Source organism: Vigna angularis, chromosome 8 (genome assembly GCF_016808095.1).
Source record: "Vigna angularis cultivar LongXiaoDou No.4 chromosome 8, ASM1680809v1, whole genome shotgun sequence".
Taxonomy (NCBI): Eukaryota; Viridiplantae; Streptophyta; class Magnoliopsida; order Fabales; family Fabaceae; genus Vigna; species Vigna angularis.
In genome coordinates this window covers 1,591,816-1,610,225 of record NC_068977.1, presented here as the reverse complement: position 1 = coordinate 1,610,225, position 18,410 = coordinate 1,591,816, and the positions used below count along the sequence as shown (strand labels likewise).

General features: G+C 30.3%; 3 protein-coding genes across 3 annotated transcripts; 1 reads left to right on the top strand and 2 right to left on the bottom strand.

The window, feature by feature from the left end:
* Window positions 1–2,038: 2,038 nt before the first annotated feature.
* Window positions 2,039–3,930, top strand: LOC108344772 (alkane hydroxylase MAH1). Its single transcript, XM_017583261.2, has one exon. The coding sequence runs from the start codon at window positions 2,301–2,303 to the stop codon at window positions 3,819–3,821; it is 1,521 nt and encodes a 506-aa protein (XP_017438750.1). The 5' UTR covers window positions 2,039–2,300; the 3' UTR covers window positions 3,822–3,930.
* A 5,011-nt stretch (window positions 3,931–8,941) lies between these two features.
* LOC108344609 (alkane hydroxylase MAH1-like) lies at window positions 8,942–10,571 on the bottom strand. Its single transcript, XM_052867385.1, has 2 exons — window positions 9,366–10,571; window positions 8,942–9,205 (listed from the first exon to the last, which is right to left on the bottom strand). Exons 1-2 carry the CDS (start codon window positions 10,467–10,469, stop codon window positions 9,161–9,163), a joined length of 1,149 nt encoding a protein of 382 aa, XP_052723345.1. The 5' UTR covers window positions 10,470–10,571; the 3' UTR covers window positions 8,942–9,160.
* A 4,360-nt stretch (window positions 10,572–14,931) lies between these two features.
* On the bottom strand, window positions 14,932–16,875 carry LOC108343730 (alkane hydroxylase MAH1). Its single transcript, XM_017582075.2, has one exon. The coding sequence runs from the start codon at window positions 16,846–16,848 to the stop codon at window positions 15,220–15,222; it is 1,629 nt and encodes a 542-aa protein (XP_017437564.2). The 5' UTR covers window positions 16,849–16,875; the 3' UTR covers window positions 14,932–15,219.
* Window positions 16,876–18,410: the final 1,535 nt, after the last annotated feature.

Sequence of the window (18,410 nt, the reverse complement as noted above, 5' to 3'; positions counted from 1 at the left end):
TAAAATATTTAATTTAGAATTTATAGATATCGTTTTCATACCAATGGATAAAAAATCACAATTTACTTATACATGAATTATAATTTGTTAATAATAATACAAAATCTCTTAGTTGAGGATTTCCAGAAAATTAAGTTTATGCACGAATTATAGGTTAACAGCATAGTCAATTTATTGGTCCATTCTAATTGGTTATACAGTTGAACCCAACAATTTTCATACAATTGTCCATGATAATTATTGAATAGCCTTTTAATTATTGGTTGAGGTCATTTTGGAGAAATAAAGTGTAATAAATTTTCATAAAAAATTATAACATTTATTATTTTCTTTTCTTTATTTCTACATCATAATAAATGCATATTGTAGACTAATATAATATTAGATGAATGATAAAGAGATAAATAGGCGAAAGCTAATGTTATATTCAGCTTTGGAGAGTGACACTCGTGTGTGTATATATATATATATATATATATATATATATATATATATATATATATATATATATATATATATATATATATATATATATATATATATATATATATATATATATATATATATATATATATATATATATATATATATGGTTTGCTAACGTGTACGCTTATTTTTTAGTTGATACATATCGGGTTTTAGTAGACAAAAATACCTTCATATATTATGAATTGTAAGTTTTAAGGTTAAGAGTATTTTAATAATTTTCATTATCAAAACTTAAAAAAGAAACCAAATCCTTACTCATCTCTCTCATTCCTCTCAATCATTTCTCTTTAATCTCTCATACTGACCTATTCTCTGTCATCCCTACCGTGACTTAATTTATAAATGAAATTTAATAATAAGAAGGGAAAATATATAACACAGTTCTGCAATAAAAAATCAACATCAACATCATCAATTATTTTGTTATTAAAGTGGAAAACACATGAACAAACCGAGCAAGAGCAACAAATTGCAGTGTCGCGGGTTGTTGTGTGTGGGTGAGGAAGAGTAGGGAGATGAGAGAGAAACAAATTGGATAAATGAGGAAGGTGGATTAGGGTTAGGCAAATGTTTCTGATTTTTTCAATTGGAGTTACAATAGGAATAATAGAGAAAATGTTGGAGTGAGAGAGATGAAAGAGAGAGAGGTGAGTAAGGATTTGAGGAGTTTCTTTTTTTTTTTATAAGAATGAAAATTATTAAAATATCCTTAACTTAAAACTTAGAATCCATGATATATAAGAATATTTTTGTCTACTAAAACTCGATACACATTGCTAAAATGTACCAACTACGTTAACAAATCCATTAATTAGTGGTGTGATGTGAATGTAAGTAGATTGGTTTAAATGCTACTGTATAATCATGAGAATTTCCCTATAATACTTAAATTCTTTATTTTTCTTTTGTTCTTACATTTTTTCTTTCTTTTCACATAAAACAAGTTAAAAGTAAAATATATATTTATATATATGATGAAATTTAAGAATTAATTAAGGAAAAATTAAAGATATTTATTTACAGATTAACTAAGATAAAATTAAAGCCCAGATTTTGTATTCATAAAAAAAGTAAAATTTAGTTTGTATACCATAAAATATTATCACTTGTAATTCTTGTATTTTTTTTTGTCTTTTGCATGCCGTACTAAAGCAACTGTTCAATGTTACATTTGGTGTTATTCAAATGAAACAGGTAGCAAGATCCAATAGACATGTGATTAGGAATTTTCTTTAAACCCAAAGGCTGTGTTTGGTTTTTATTTGGATATATTATATCAAATTTATTGACGATTATATATTAATATTTTTTCTTAAATTCAGTTATTGAAAATAAGTTTTATAGATTTAGTCTGTGAATTTTATTCAGTATTTAGTTAGGTTAATAAAAAACGATTACATATTTTTTAACCCTTAAATTTATATTTGAAATTGAAATTGTTTTATATTTAAAAGAATTATTTAATAAAATTTAATTTTAAATTTAAAAAGTGAAAATATATTTAAGAGGAAGAAATAAAAGGTTAGATATCTGAGAAGGGTGTGAAATAAAGAAGACGTACACCTTTATTTTCTTTGTCTCTTTATATATGGTACTAACAATTCCTTAAATAGATGCCTAACTAGTCAACATCGTCCTTTTCCAACTTCCTATAATGTTCATCATTTCTTCATATATCTCCTTCACCAGAAAAATAAACAAACAGATGTGACAATAAATTAACATCTAACATTCTCATTTGTGAGTGACAGAGAAATCCTCAAAAAACAACATAGAAAAACAAAGGCTTTTGCGTTGTTCATCAATTCACCATGGCTATGTTTCTTGGCTATGCAGCAGCAACAATGGTAGCACTCTTCTGCATCGCACACTTCTTCCATCGGAGACTATGTTGCAGGTACCCCCTTTTCACAGATTACCCTATTCTTGGCATGATTCCACAGTTACTCTGTAATTTGTGGCGTTGCCATGATTTTTTCACTGAGGTGTTGAAACAGCACGGTGGAACCGGTGAGTTCACCGGACCATGGTTCACCAACATGAACTATTTGGTCACCATTGACCCTCTCAACGTGCACCACGTCATGAGCAAGAGTTTCCACAACTACGTCAAGGGACCCGTGTTTCGTGACATTTTTCAAGCCTTCGGAGACGGGATTTTCACCGCTGATTCAGAAACCTGGAAATTCAACAGGGATCTCTTCCATTCTCTCTTTAAGCAGAAAAGCTTCGAGGTGTTTCTGGAGAAAACCATTCACAACAAGGTTCAGAATAGCTTACTTCCCGTATTGGATCATGTGCAGCAACAAGGGAGCGTGGTGGATCTTCAAGATGTCTTCAACCGCTTCACTTTCGATAACATATGTTCTATAGTTCTTGGCAATGACCCGAATTGTCTTTCCGTTGATTTTCCCGAAGTTGAAATCGAGAAGGCTTTTAACGAAGCGGAAGAGTCCATATTCCACAGACACGTAGTGCCAAGGTGTGTTTGGAAGCTGCAGAAATGGCTTCAGATTGGTCAAGAGAAGAAGATGACAGAAGCATGTAGAACACTTGATGAGTTCATATATTCATGCATAGCGTCCAAGAGAGAAGATCTAAGCAGGTACGAGGAAAATGAAACGGGAGAAACTTTTCATGTTGACTTGTTAACAACTTTGATGAGAGAAGGAAAGGGAAAAGGAGAAGCAGATGAGGATATATTTCTAAGGGATGCTGTGTTCAATCTTTTTGTGGCTGGGAGAGATACCTTAACTTCAGCTCTCACATGGTTCTTTTGGCTTGTTGCTACAAACCCTTTGGTGGAAGCCAAGATTCTTGAAGAGATGAATGAAAAGTTTGGAAGCAACGAAAAGACAGTTTTGAGTGCAGATGAGGTGAAAAAGCTGGTTTATCTACACGGTGCTATGTGTGAATCATTGAGGCTGTTTCCTCCCATACCCTTCGAACGCAAACAAGCACTTAAAGCTGACGTGCTTCCAAGTGGTCATGATGTTAATCCCAACACAGTTATACTGTTTTGTTTGTATTCAATGGGGAGATTTGAGGAAATATGGGGGAAAGATTGCATGGAGTTGAAGCCAGAGAGATGGATCTCACAGAAAGGAGGTAATGTTTATATACCATCTTACAAATTCATTGCTTTCAATGCAGGACCAAGAACTTGCTTGGGGAAAGACTCGTCCTTTGTTCAAATGAAGATGGTGGCAACTGCTATTTTGCAGAAGTATCATGTTCAAGTGGTGGAAGATTGTGTTGCTAAGCCAAACCTTTCAATCGTTCTTCTAATGAAGGATGGTTTAAAGGTTAAGTTAACAAAGAGAGAAACTTAATCTCATTATCTCAGAAACAGATAAACTTGTAAAAGATATATAATAAACCTAACGATGGTGTATAAGATGTCTTTGGCTTTATAAAATAAATTGGAAATTATCCCTTGAATCCATTTTTGAATTCTGAAGGAGGGGATTATTCTGTCCCAGTTTATGCATTTGTATTAGATAACTTAAAAAATAAGTAGATAATTTAAATTGGAAAATGACAAAAGTTAGAAGAAAAAAAAAAGTTATCACTGACTGCAGTCTTTTCGAGAGGTACGTGTGTGGAAAAATGATAATCAGACAAAAACAACTTTGTCGGGAGAGTGATAAGATTTACTGACCGATAAGATTCTTTGTCGGAAAAGCATTGAAAAGTAATACACTTTCATTTCGATCTGTGTAACTTAATTTAAACAAATAGATGTTACTTTTGACACGATTTACATTTAGATGACACGTGAGCTAAAAGTAATAATAAAATAATACTATAAATCTCCTACAACACTAATAAACAAAAAGTCAATAATTATAACTGGAATCGGTTCCACCATGTTAAGAATCGACTCCAAGTCATTGAAAAACCATTATTATGATTAGTATTTTTACCTCAAACGAATACAAAGCCATTATTATAGTATTTTCACCCAAAACAAACATAACATTAAGGTATCGCATTTCAAACATAAATTTCAGTCAAACCACATATTTCGAAACAGTTTAAAAAAATTTCACATATTTCACAATTCAAAAACATACTATACCAATCACCATGATCGACCACACAAAAATATTTAGTTAAATAAAATATACAAAAGAAAATTAAATATCAAATATCATACAAAAAGACGTTAAAAAGTATAACGAATTGTATACTTTTACATCTTCATAATTTTTTTTAAAATTTTTTAATCATTATATAGTATGAAAATTGATAACATTACGCAATAAAAATAATAGATAGTGTATAACTTACGCAACGGTGTAATAATTTTGAAGTGATATAAAGGTAAGAAAGTCTTATTAATTTATCATGTAATTTATAGACATTCTAAACTATCCACCAACACATCAATTTTTGTTTATACTGTGACACTTGGGAATGAGAAAAAATATTGCGCACTGCGGATAAAATTTTTAATAGATAGTTATTATCCAAATAAATAGAATCTAATTAATAAATTCTCATTTAAGGGAGAGTTCTTTTATTCTTCTTTTGGTTCAACTCGTATTGTAGGGAGTATGCTTCATTTTCTTTTCTCTCTCTTGATTCTCATTGAGGTTTTGTTCGGATTTGAGATTTAAAATTAGAGTTTCATTTGTTCTTTGATTTTAAAGGTTTCTTCTTACGTTTTGATTCGTGTTTTGAGAGTTTATTTCTTGATTTCTTCCTTGTTTTAGGGTTAGGGTTTGAATGAGTGTTTTGAATTTTTTTGGATTTTAATTCGTAGATGCAAATTGATTTTTACACAAATGAGTACCCTAGTGGTTGTCGCAGTTTGGGGATTTTTGTGATTGCTTTTTGTTTTTGGAATTTGAGTTTAGGGTCTATTTGCATTCTCTTGAACACTCTTGATCTCTCTGTGTATTTATGGGTTAATTCTATGACTAAATTGAGACTTTGGATGTTTTCTCTTAATATCCTTTTTTTTTCAAAAGTTGTTCAATATTTGTTCTCTTTAACTTGCTTAAAAAATACATTATGTTTTCTTTATGTAACAAATATAGACGTTTGTAACATCCTATTTTAATATTATTAAACTACTAAAATAATTACACACATCACTGTTATTTTGTTAATTTTTTGATTTCACGATTCAAGGATTTATAATTATATATTTTATTTACCGTTTTTTATAAGTGATAGTATACTTAACTTTTGAATACAAAATTTAGTTTAGTTAATTGATATAAGTTGAAAACTGAACTCTTAACAATACAGTTACATATTATATTAAAGTTACATATTATATTAAAGTAGTTCAGTTATTTTAATTTATAAATATAATTAACTATAGTTTAGTATAGTTTAATTAACTATACCGAGTCCTAATTATTAGTGTTCCCATAATCTGAGATATCATTAGCTAAAAACTTTATGGATGCCCAAAAAAACTTTAATTCCTCACCGACCCATAGGTTATATTTCCATCATACACATGCAAAGGACTGTGTTCTTTGAACAATCCCATGTGCTACAGCTAGCACACCCCACAAATCCTTTCTCAACTTTATAGCTTATCTCATACCAAAAAACAAGTGATGATTCTACACTCTCAATTAACATTTAGGACTATCACTAGTTCATACATCCCATCAAATTTTTGTTTATTTCTTTCATTTTAGTCTTATCTTTCTATTACTAATGCCTTTCTACTTTATGTTACTTGTCTTTAAAAATCTATCGTGAATACATGTATATGAGAAAAAAGGGCAACTCATTTTGTAAGGAGAAATTGAAAATTGACTTGAATGAACTTTTTTTCTTTTCTAAAAATTGTAAGTGCGAGAAAAAAATATTTTTTATAAATTAAAGTCAATTTATATAAATTTCTCGTGTAGTTTCTAAATTTTATAATTTTAATATAATATAAAATTCAATAAAATAAAATAAAGAGTATGAATGTTATATAATTAATAAAATAAAAAAATAAATATTGATTTTAAAATCAGAGAGTGTGAATATATTTGAGCATACTTAAGATACTGTAATTTCCTTATAATTAAATCATCGACTTTCTTTATAAAGCTTATATAATTTTATATTTCAAAACTTTTATTTTTAATTTTTACAATTTTATTTAAATTGTAGTGCTATTTTATTCGAAACATGAAAGAGGTGAGTGACTATTTCAAAAGGGGTGTAAATGTTATTTAACATGATGCTAGACTAAATAAATTTCTTCTTTAACTAAGTTGAAAAGATGTACTCAAAAGAAAATAATATGTGTACTATATGACCTTTCGACTAACTTAAGATCGGACGGTATACATAGTCAAATGTCTACTTAATGACCGAACGCTTATACCATATGATCGTACAATTATTTATTTATATATAACAATTAGACTCGATAAATATTAGTTTACTGTAAAACATGATGAATACCAAATGGTTTATAATTTATTAAGACGTCAGTAATTCAAACTTCACTCTAAAATCTATAAATTTGAGTTTAAAGTAAGTATAAAGATAAATTATCAAATTTATTACACATTAATTGTTGAATTTGACAAACTGTCTTTGCCATCAAAATACTTTCAATTTGTAATTTTTTGGATTAACAGAACGATGTAAATGATTGAAAATGGTGAAGATGAAAATAGGATATTTATGACTTGATAAACAGACAACATCGATTCCATAAAAGAAACAATAAATAATAAATAATAAAAATATAAATACATAAATTGATAGAAAATAGTGAATAATTATATTTTTTTTAGGTAATCATACTCACCGTCTTTTGCAAAATACAGTTGGTAGTTGGGAGAAGATACCCGTTCCTCCACAAAATTTCTTGGAGCTACCATTCCTTTCTTATCAACACACTACAATATAAAGATAAGAATACAAGATAAATACGTAATTATAGAACAATTTATCATATTTTATATATTACTAGTATGATATTAATGAAATCCACTTACACCAAATAATGAAAATTAGAGATAAGAGTTGGAGCTGGTTATTACTTACAAGAGTGAGAGTACAGAGAGAAAACGAGCTGAAGATATTTTGTTTTGTCGATCGTAATTTTAGAGGTATGTAAAAATGAGATAATTAAGAAAAAATAATTTTATTTTAAAATATATGTTTGCTATAAGTACATGCAACCATAATATTAGATTAAAAAAGAAATAATTTTGAGTTTAAGTTTAATATATTATTGAATTAACAAGAAATTACTTTACGCGATGATTTTTATTACGTGTAATAATTTCTTAGTGAATAATAATATAAAAAGAAACTAAATATATTTTTACTTTTTAATCGTATAACGTATGCCTTTAGTTTTTTTTTAATTTTTCTTTACTCTTGTTTCTATAACTTTTAAATGTTATGTTTCTTTGCTTGTGTAGTCACACTTTGTTATAAAAATGTTAATGTAATTAACAGTGTCAACATCGTTATATAATCATATCATTACAAACTTAAAAACAAAAATTGATTTTATTAGTTAAAAAATACTAAAATTCAAAAAAATAACATATTTAAATAGATGGAAAACAAAATTTAGAGAGTAAGAAATAGCATTTGTATGATAATTTTTTTTAAAGTTAAATAAAAATTAAAATAAAATCAATATTTTAGTATTAATATATTTTTCATCCTCATTTATATTTGCTCTTCTTTCTACAACAATGGTGGCTGGTATTAAGGTTGTTTAAGATACTCTTTCTAGATACACCTCATAATCATTCTTAAAATCCAATGTTTTTGAACATGGATTAAGATATTTCAATAAGTGTTCTATTAGATTCAGTTATTCTTTTTTGTTGATTAAAAAAATTGTTTAAGGTTGTTGGGTGATAATGGTTTGTGATTTTGAAGACATGAGGATAGCTTGTTGTAACTCGCTTGGTTTGAGTTTGAGAAATGGAAGCCTTAATGATCCGAAAAGAGAGACACACGAGTGTCAATTTTAAGGAAGTATAAAACAGTATTCTAATGAAACGTTATCGGAAATGTTTCATTCATTCCTTGGAACCATATATAACATCTTGAATATGATCAAATAAAATTATTCGGGACAGTACTTTGAAAATATATAATTGTCATAAATAAGTTTACTATTTCTTATATTATTTTCAATTGTCTGAAAAGATGAACGTGTCTCTTTTGTTTTACCTATTTTCACTCATGCAGAATTATAACTATAAAGAGAGATGATTTCATTTGCTGCAGCACTGTCATTAAAATCATAGGGAAGAACTATGAAGGCCTGTTGGTTTGAAAACATGCATACAAGGATTATAGATAACAACTTCTTTTATTTGGGGTCTGACAGTGATGCAACGAGTGAACTAGAAATGCTCAAAAAATAAGAAATATTGTTAGGATAACCTCAAATATCATATTAGATTAGGATAATCTCTAATACCATATTAAAAAATAGGTTTAAGCCTAATTCAATCGAGATAAGGTAAGGTTTGTTTACACCTCAGTTTTATATATTATAATTTTGATGTGAGAGTTTCAAAACACAGACGACAGCATTAAAGTTCTCTTTTCATTATCCTAACCTTGAACCCGTTCTTGATGGAAAGCCCAAATGAACGGCTTGGACTGATAACATGACCTTCCACCACTTCAAAACGATATTTCCACAACATAGTAGCTGTCAGCATCTTCATTTGAAGAAAAGACGACTCCTTTCCCAAACAAGTTCTTGGTCCTGCATTAAAAGCAATGAATTTGTATGATGCTACATTAACAATCTCTCCTCTTTCAGATATCCATCTCTCTAGCTTGAACTCCAAACAATATTTTCCCCATATCTCTTCACACCTTCCCATTGCATAAAAAAAAAAAAAAATCATTGTATTGGCACTTACTATATGCCCGCTTGGAAGAGTGTCAGCTTTAACTGCTTGCTTCCGTTGAATAGGTAATGGAGGGAAAAGTCTCAGAGATTCACACAATGCAGCATGCAGATAAACCAGCTTTTTCACCTCTTCCATGCCTGAAACTTCCCCAGATACAGATTGGCTCGGATCCTGCTCCTCATCAAAACCATGACCACGGTCATCATTTTTCTTAAAATTATCTCTGATCTCTTGAAGAATCTTGGCTTCCACTATAGGGTGTTTGATAAGAAGCCAAAAGAACCAGGTAAGAGTCGAAGCCATGGATCCCCTCCCCGCTACAAGAAAGTTAAATGCAAAATCCCTTACGAACTTATCATCATGCTCACTCCCTCCATGTTCTGTCATCAAAACAGTTAGCATGTCAGATGGAGCTTCATTCATTTCTTCTTCTGTGCACTTGCTTAACTCTTCTCGCTTGGACTCTATGAGTGAATATATGAACTTATCAATTGTTCTACATGCTTCTGTCATCTTCTTCTCTTGACCAATTTGGAGCCACTTTTGGAATTTCCATACAGTGTACGGCACCGTGTGTCTGTAGAATATCGACTTTTCAGACACTCTAAAAGCCTTCTCAACTGCAACTACGGGGAAGTCAATGGAAAGACACTTAGGATCGTGTCCTACAGTTGTTAAGAATATGTTATCAAAAGTGAATCGCAAGAGGAGATCTTGAAGATCCACCACCCTCCCATGTTGTTCTGCATGATCCAATATTGGAAGCAGGCTTGTAAGTATCTTCTTCTGAACGGTTTGATCGAAAAATGCTTTGAGTCTTGGCTGTTTCATCAGAGAATGGAGAATGGTTCTGATGTACTTCCATGTCTCATAATCGGCAGTGACAAACCCATCTCCGAATGGTTCGAAAATGTCACGAAAGTCATGTCCCTTGACATAGTTGTCGAAGTTCTTGCACAACATGTGTTGCACGTTGAGGGAGTCACAAGTGACCAAATAGTTCATATCGGCGAACCATGGTCCTTTGAACTCCCCAGTGCCACCATGTTTTGTTACCACCTCCGTGAAAAAATCATGAACACGCCACAAGTTGAAAAGCACTGGTGGCAACATTCCAAGGATGGGGTAATCTCTCAAGAGGGGGTGTTTGCTAGATCTTCTGCGATGGAACAAGTATAGGGAGCATAAGAATGATGCTATTATTGTTGCATAGAAAAGCATGGTGTTTGTTGTTAATTTGAATTCGGTTTGCCCTAAGTGAGATGGTTATCACTTTTTATAATGTGCATGACCTACATTTTTGTTTGTTATACCTCTCTCTGTACCGAAAATGACTGATTATTTTGTGTTTTCTTCTTTGTATATTTTCTTAAGAAAATAAAACATGGCTATTAAAATACTAGAAATGGGATTTTCAGAAACATAAACAAATCCTTTTTAAATACTCTCACATTATTACTCTTTGTTTTACAAAATTATCACAATGATTTTTTTAAGAGTCAATACTTTTTAGATGTTGTCTATTTGAGTACTATTTATTAATAGACAATGCTTTTTGAAAAAAAAAACGTTATCTATTATTATTGACCATCAATAAAAAAACGTTTATTTGAAAAAACTTTGTCAATAGACAATTTGAAAAAACATATTTTATTACGTCAACAATAAAGTATATTGTTTTAAATAAACACGGTTGAGGGTTAATATTGCAGTGGTAATTGCCATCTGGTGCTTAGCAATTTCAATAATAATTGCTCTCTAACTTCGCATAGCCAAGCTGCACTCAATGCTATACTAGCATTGCTCAACATCAAACCAGAACACAACAACTTCAAAATTGAGTTTTGGGGAAATCAGAAACCTATTCAAACATCCAAATTGATATTCTTCACCCAATATATGACTCAAAAACAGGTTTAGATATTAGAATGAATACCAATTTGTTCAAATTACCATATAATCAAATTCCTCAACTTAATACCTAAACAATAAAAAACAAGTACCATATCATAATTAACACAATCAGCACTTCTACATACTAGTTTGACCAATTCAAACAAAAAAACATACATGCAATTTGGATTTACAATAGATCAACAAATTTAAAATGAGGTAGCTATATTTCCTTACCTGTTAAAGGTTGAAACTGTTGTAAAAAATCTAGGAATATTTCAACCGCTCAAGAAACTCTATTTGTTCCTGTAAACCCTCAGGATATACCGTTATAATTACTTATCATCAAAGAGTCTTATAAAACCCTCAGGAGATACATGTAATGAAGAACTATTCATATGCATAAAAAAACATGAAAAGTCAAGAAAAAAGATTAAACTAACTTACTATTCTATAAAAACTACTTGGACAGACTTGAACATCTTACCTCAATGATCATTCAGACACTTTTTAATCTTCAAACAAATGAATTATAGGTTAAAAGACAAAAAGAAAAAATAAAAATCTATTACAAAATATATTTTAAAAAAATGATATGTTTTAAACTATGAAACTCACTGCTAAAATTCTATTTATATTTTAAAATTTTTAATTTTAAAATAATCGAGTCTTAATATTTAAAATAAACTATCACTTCTAATATCTATTTTTTAAAGTTTTACAATATTATAAAAAACTTTGAAGTAAAATACTAATAACAATAAATAAATATTTGATAATCCATATACGGATTCCTATATGAAGGAGGAGTAATGTAAAGTCCTAATTAGTTATACTTGCACAATCACATATATACATATATTCCAAAGAATATTAATACAAAACTAATATAATATTTTAGTTATTATTGGAAATCTATATGTTAGTTTAAGTATAACACTGAATAAAAAAATATTGAACATAAGAAATTAACTGATATTATCTGTCAAAAGCGAGCTAACCCGGCCCACCACGGGTTTGAGCCGGGTTGGGTTAGAAAAAATTATATTTTTTTTATGAGGGTCAGATTTCAATCCGGTTCGTTTAAACCTAGCTCGTGCGGGTTGAACCCGTGGTGGGCCGGGTTGGCCCACCAACCCACCTACATAATTTTATTTTATTAAAATTTAATTTTAATTTTATAAAAAAATATTTATTATTTTGTTTTTGCTTGAAAAAGTTATTTAAGTTTCTTATTTTCAAAATTAATTAAACACTCACGTTGGGAGTGAAATTTGAGAGTGAAATTTGTTTAGATTTGTATTATAGAAAGTTTGTAATTTTTTTTTATTTTAAAAAAATTGTAATTAAGTGAGCCAATCCGTTTACCCACCAACCCGTGGTGGGTCGAGTCAGGTTTGAATTTTTCTGACTCGCTAATAAATAAGCCGGATTGGGTTGACTCACTAAGTGACCAATCCGTAGTGCGTCAGATCGGGTCGGGTCAAGTGACCCGTTTTGACAGCTCTAATATTATCCTTCAAAAATACACATACCCAACATACAAAACCTCAATATTCTAAACTGAGAAGATAGGAGAAAAGTATAGGCTTTAAATGTTTATGGACTACATCTTTCAATTGAATTGAAGTAAAATTATGAAGGTATATGAAAAGATAATATACCCCTACTCTATTGCTTTCCATCCCTATTTTCAAAGTACGTCTTCGTTTGTCTAAGTTCCGTAGTGATTATTAGTGGCCCCATAATCTGTTATATCATTAGTTAAAAGTGTTATGGATGCCCATAAAAATTCCTAATTCCTTACCGACATATAAGGTTACGTTACCATCATACACATGCAAAGGACTATGTTCTTTGAATATTCCCATGTGCTACAGCTAGCACACCCCCACAAAGTTCCTTTCTCAACTTTATAGTTCATATCTCATACCAAAAAACAAGTGATGATTCTACACTCTCATTTAACATAAATCACTACAAAATTTAGAACTATCATGAGTTCATACATGCCATCAAATTTTTGTTTACTTCTTTCATTTCATAATAATTATAGTCTTACCTTTCTATTACTAATGCCTTTCTACTTTATGCTACTTGTCATTAAAAACCTATCATGAGTACATGTATATGAGAAAAAAAGGGTAACTAATATTGTATGAAGAAATTCAAAATTGACTTGAATGATCTTTTTTTTTCTTCTCTAAAAATTGTAAGAGCGTAATTTTTTTTATAAATTAAAGTCAATTTCTATAAATTTTCTCGTGTAGTTTCTAAATTTTATAATTTGAATATAATCTAAATTTCAATAAAATAAAATCAAGAGTATGAATGTTATATCATTAATAATATGAAAAAAGGATATTGATTTTAAAATCAGAGAGTGTGAATGTATTTGAGCATACTTAAGAAAGTGTTATTTTATTAGAAACGATGGTGAGTGACTATTTCAAAAGGGTCGTAAATGTTAACATGATGCTAGAATAACTAAATTTCTTCTTTATAAACTAATTAAGTTGAAAAGATATAGAGAGAAGAAAATAAAAATGATATTAAGAAATTAATAAGAATAATAAAAATATAAATAGATAAATTGATAAAAAATAGTGAATAATTATATTTGTTTATTTTCTAAGTAACACTCAACATCTTTTGCAAAAGACAGTTGGTAGTTGAGAGAAAATGCTGTTCATAAAGTGCCTAGTGCCTACCCATTACTCCACAAACTTTCCTAGAGCTACCATTCCTTTCTTATCAACACACTACAATATAAAGATAAGAATACAAGATAAATACGTAATTATAGAACAATTTTTCATATTTTATATATTACTAGTAATAGACCAAATGAAAATTAGGGATAAGAGTTGGAGCTGGTTATTACTTACAAGAGTGAAAGTAGAGAGAGAAAACGAGTTGAAGATATTTTGTTTTGTCGATCGTAATTTTAGAGGTATGTAAAAATGAGATAATTAAGACAAAAATAATTTTATTTTAAAATATATTTTTGCTATACGTACATACTACTATAATATTTTGAACATGGATTAAGATATTTCAAGTGTTCTATTATATTTAGTTATTCTTTTTTGTTGATTTAAATTAGTTGTTTAAGGTTGTTGGGTGATAATGGCTTGTGATTTTGAAAACATGAGGATAGCTTGTTGTAACTTACATGGTGTGAGTTTGAGAAATGGAAGCATTAAGAGTCCGAAAAGAGAGACACACGAGTGTCAATTTTAAGGATGTATAAAACATTATTCTAATGAAACGTTATCGGAACTGTTTCATTCATTCCTTGGAACTATATATAACATCTTGAATATGATCAAATAAAAAATTATTTGAGACAACGGTTTTGAAAATATATAATTGTCATAAATAAGTTTACTATCTTATATTATTTTGAATTGTTTGAAAAAATCAACGTGTTTCTTTTGTTTCATCTATTATAGGGCTTTCAAAAAGATTTGATCAAACGTGTCACTCATGCAGAATTCCAGAAAAATATTCTTGGATTATCAACATTAAGTTGGTTTAGTTACGTAAAGAAATTTAGGTAAATTTCAATTGCTTGATTAATAACTCAATTAAGTTATACTCTTAATAAAACTTAATAAAAAACAATGTCAAAACCAAAATAACCATATTCACCAACCAAAAATCGTATATGCGATTTTCTTATGACAATAAACACAGATGATTCCTTTTGTTACAAATCTTCAAATAGCTGCATCTTATAGTACATTATTAAATTAACAAAAAAAGATAGCTTTGGTACATATTTTCTCACCCCAGTAAATACATTTAACTGTAAAATTATTGAATACATAATAAAACATCCTTACACTGTATCCAAATAAGCACACTTTCATTGTATAACGTACTTTTACCATCAAATGTCACGGATTTGTCTAACTTAAAAATAGAAAATAAACAACCCGACAAGTTCATTGGAGATTTTGTTGCATCAAACTTCTCTTTTCATTATCCTAGCCTTCAAACCGTTCTTCATGAGAAGAACAATGGAATGTGTTGGAGTTGCAACATGATCTTCCACCACTTTGAAACAGTACTTCCTCAAAATAGCAGCAGCCACCATCTTCATTTGGAGAAACGCCAAGTCTTTTCCCAAACAGATTCTTGGTCCTGCATTAAAAGCAATGAATTTGTAAGCTGGTGCATAAACAATTTCTCCCCTCTCAGATATCCATCTTTCTGGCTTGAACTCCAAACAATCTTTTCCCCATATCTCTTCACACCTTCCCATCGCATACAGAGAAAACATTATCATTGTATTGCCATTTACTCTATGCCCACTTGGAAGAGTGTCGGCTTTAACTGCTTGCTTCCGTTCAATGGGTACTGGAGGGAAAAGTCTCAGAGCTTCACACAAAGCACCATGCAGATAAACCAGCTTTTTCACCTCTTGCATGCCTAAAACTTCCCCAGATACAGATTGCTTAAGATACTGTTCTTGATCAAGATTATGATCATGATGGTCCTCATGAAAACCATGATCACCACAGTCAACAGTTTTCTTTTCATCTGTCTTAAAATGATCTCTGATCTCTTCAAGAATCTTGGCTTCCACTAAAGGGTGTTTAGCAATAAGCCAAAAGAACCACGTAAGAGCTGAAGTCATGGTTTCTCTCCCTGCAACAAAGAAGTTAAACGCACCATCTCTTAGAAACTTGTCATCATGCAAACGTCCTCTCTCTTCTGTGATCAAAGCAGTAAGCAAGTCAAAAGGAGCTTCCTCCATTTCTTCTCTGCTGCACTTGCTTAACTCTTCTCGCTTGGACGCTATGCATGAATATATGAAATCGTCAAACGTTCTGCACGCCTCTGTCATCTTCTTCTCTTGACCAATTTGGAGCCATTTTTGGAGCTTCCAAACACTTCCCGGCACTACGTGTCTGTAGAATATCGACTCTTCACACTCATTAAAAGCCTTTTCGATCGCAACTTCGGGAAAGTCAATGGAAAGACACTTAGGATCGTGTCCTACGATTGTGGAGCATATGTTATCGAATGTGAATCGGTTGAAGATATCCTGAAGATCCACCACTCTTCCTTGTTGTTGTGCATGATCCAATATCGGAAGCAGGCTTGTGTACACTTTCTTCTGAACGGTTTGATCAACAAACACATCGAACCTTCTTTGTTTGATCAAAGAATGGAGAACGGTTCTGAAGTACTTCCATGTGTCTGAATCGGCAGTGACAACCCCATCTCCGAAGGGTTCGAAAATCTCACGAAACTCGGGTCCCTTGATGTAGTTGTCGAAGCGCTTGCACAGCATGTGTTGCACGTTGAGGGAGTCACAAGTGATCAAATAGTTCATTTTGGTGAACCATGGCCCTTTGAACTCCCCGGTGCCACCACGAAGTTTCAGAACCTCAGTGATAAAATCATGGATCCTCCACAGGTTGAAGAGCACCGGCGGTAGCATGCCGAGAATGAAGTAATCTCTCAAGAGGGGGTGTATGCATTGTGTTCTGCGATGGAAGAAGTATAGGGAGCAAAGGAATGATGCTAATAAGGCTGCATAGAGAAGAAACATGGCCATATCGAAAACGAGAAAGTGTTTGTGCATGCACGAATGATAGGGTTATAAATGTGGATGGTTTGGCCTATGAGTGTGGGATATTGTCCCATATATATAGAGACTCAAAGTGAGATATGCTTGTCTTTTTCTTCTTCAATGTGCCTGTATTTGCTTTTCTCGATACATTGCTCTTAGATTTTACAAGTTGGCAAAAACAGTTGTGATGTTTAATGAATTTATGTTCGTCAAAATTAATAATGGTGAGGACCATGTCTGAGATAAAGCATGATAAAAGTCAAAACATGATACGTTGTACGTTTATGTATGTTTGGCCCACGATGGGTTGAATGTGGTACAGTTGCATAAACTGAAATTGTGAAGTTATAGATAGCTAATTTCTTAGACAAAAATTTACCATAAATTCTAGATACAGATAGTTTTTTCTAGATAAATTCTACCGTGCAAAGCTAAGGATTATAGGAATTTTTCATTTGAAGATTGATGAGTTGACTATATTGTATATTTGCATATTATTAATTTATACAACTTACAGTACCATATATTGTTTGAAATTCTTCCATCATGAGGTGATGGTCCTCTCTCTCACACATACTCTTCCATAAATAGCCCATAAGAGAGAGTTAATTAGGTTCATGTAGATGATAGATAAGAATTTCTTTTTAGTTTCTATTTTATAACTTATTATCACCCAAATAAGTTATAAAAAATTATACTTCATATGTATAAAACAAAATACATTCACCTTAAATCTATTCTAACAATATAATTATATATATATATATTATCAATAATTTATATTAAAATCTGAAAGAAATATTAATTTGTTGAAGTACTTATATTTTTTATATGGGTGTCAACATCTTATCTCCTTAAGTTATATGTTAGATTTACATTTTTTTTATTCAAACTGAAAAACAAACACTTTATTTCTTCACCCATTTTTGGCATAAAATAATGAAGAAAATGTGCTTATGAAGCATAACAAAAAGATCTATGGACAGAACTACCAGAAAAGAGAAGAGAATATCAAAGCAATGACACGTCTGTTTATCTCTTACCATATATAGTAACTCTCAATTGTATAAATCGTTCTCTTTTTAATTATGTTTAGAATATTGTATTTTCTTCTATTAAATGTAAAAGCATTTATTTTATTATAACTGTAAATTTTTTCTTTCTTATTGAGAATTTTCACGTTAAAGTATTCCCTTCTTATCTTCTCAACAAATTTATCTTTATTTCCTCGTGTGGATAACTAATATTGTATGGATGAAACTACACCCAGAAAAATATTTATGAATGTTGGAGATTATATTTATATCATATAAATAAGTAAAATTTATTTTACAAGTTAATTTTATAAAATTAAGTTAATTTTAAAGGTTACATTTAAAAAAAAAATAGTTTTTGTAAAAGGTTTGGTCTTCAATGTTTTTCATCTTGGTACAAATAGTTGATGAGTTTCTGTACGAATATAACAGGTTGTTTTCTAGATTTTGAGTTATGCAAATAAAAATAGTGATAGGACGATTAATTTTGAGACACATAAATTTTATATATTTATTTAATATTATTTTTTAATTAATTTT

Excerpts from the sequence above, each read along its gene's own strand:
- LOC108344772 (XM_017583261.2), top strand. The coding sequence starts at position 2,301 with ATGGCTATGTTTCTTGGCTATGCAGCAGCAACAATGGTAGCACTCTTC.
- LOC108344609 (XM_052867385.1), bottom strand. The coding sequence starts at position 10,469 with ATGTTGCCACCAGTGCTTTTCAACTTGTGGCGTGTTCATGATTTTTTC. Across the intron at positions 9,206-9,365 it reads CTCTTCCAAGCGGGCATATA|GACCAAGAACTTGTTTGGGA; the intron begins GTAAGTGCCAAT and ends CTTTTAATGCAG.
- LOC108343730 (XM_017582075.2), bottom strand. The coding sequence starts at position 16,848 with ATGCACAAACACTTTCTCGTTTTCGATATGGCCATGTTTCTTCTCTAT.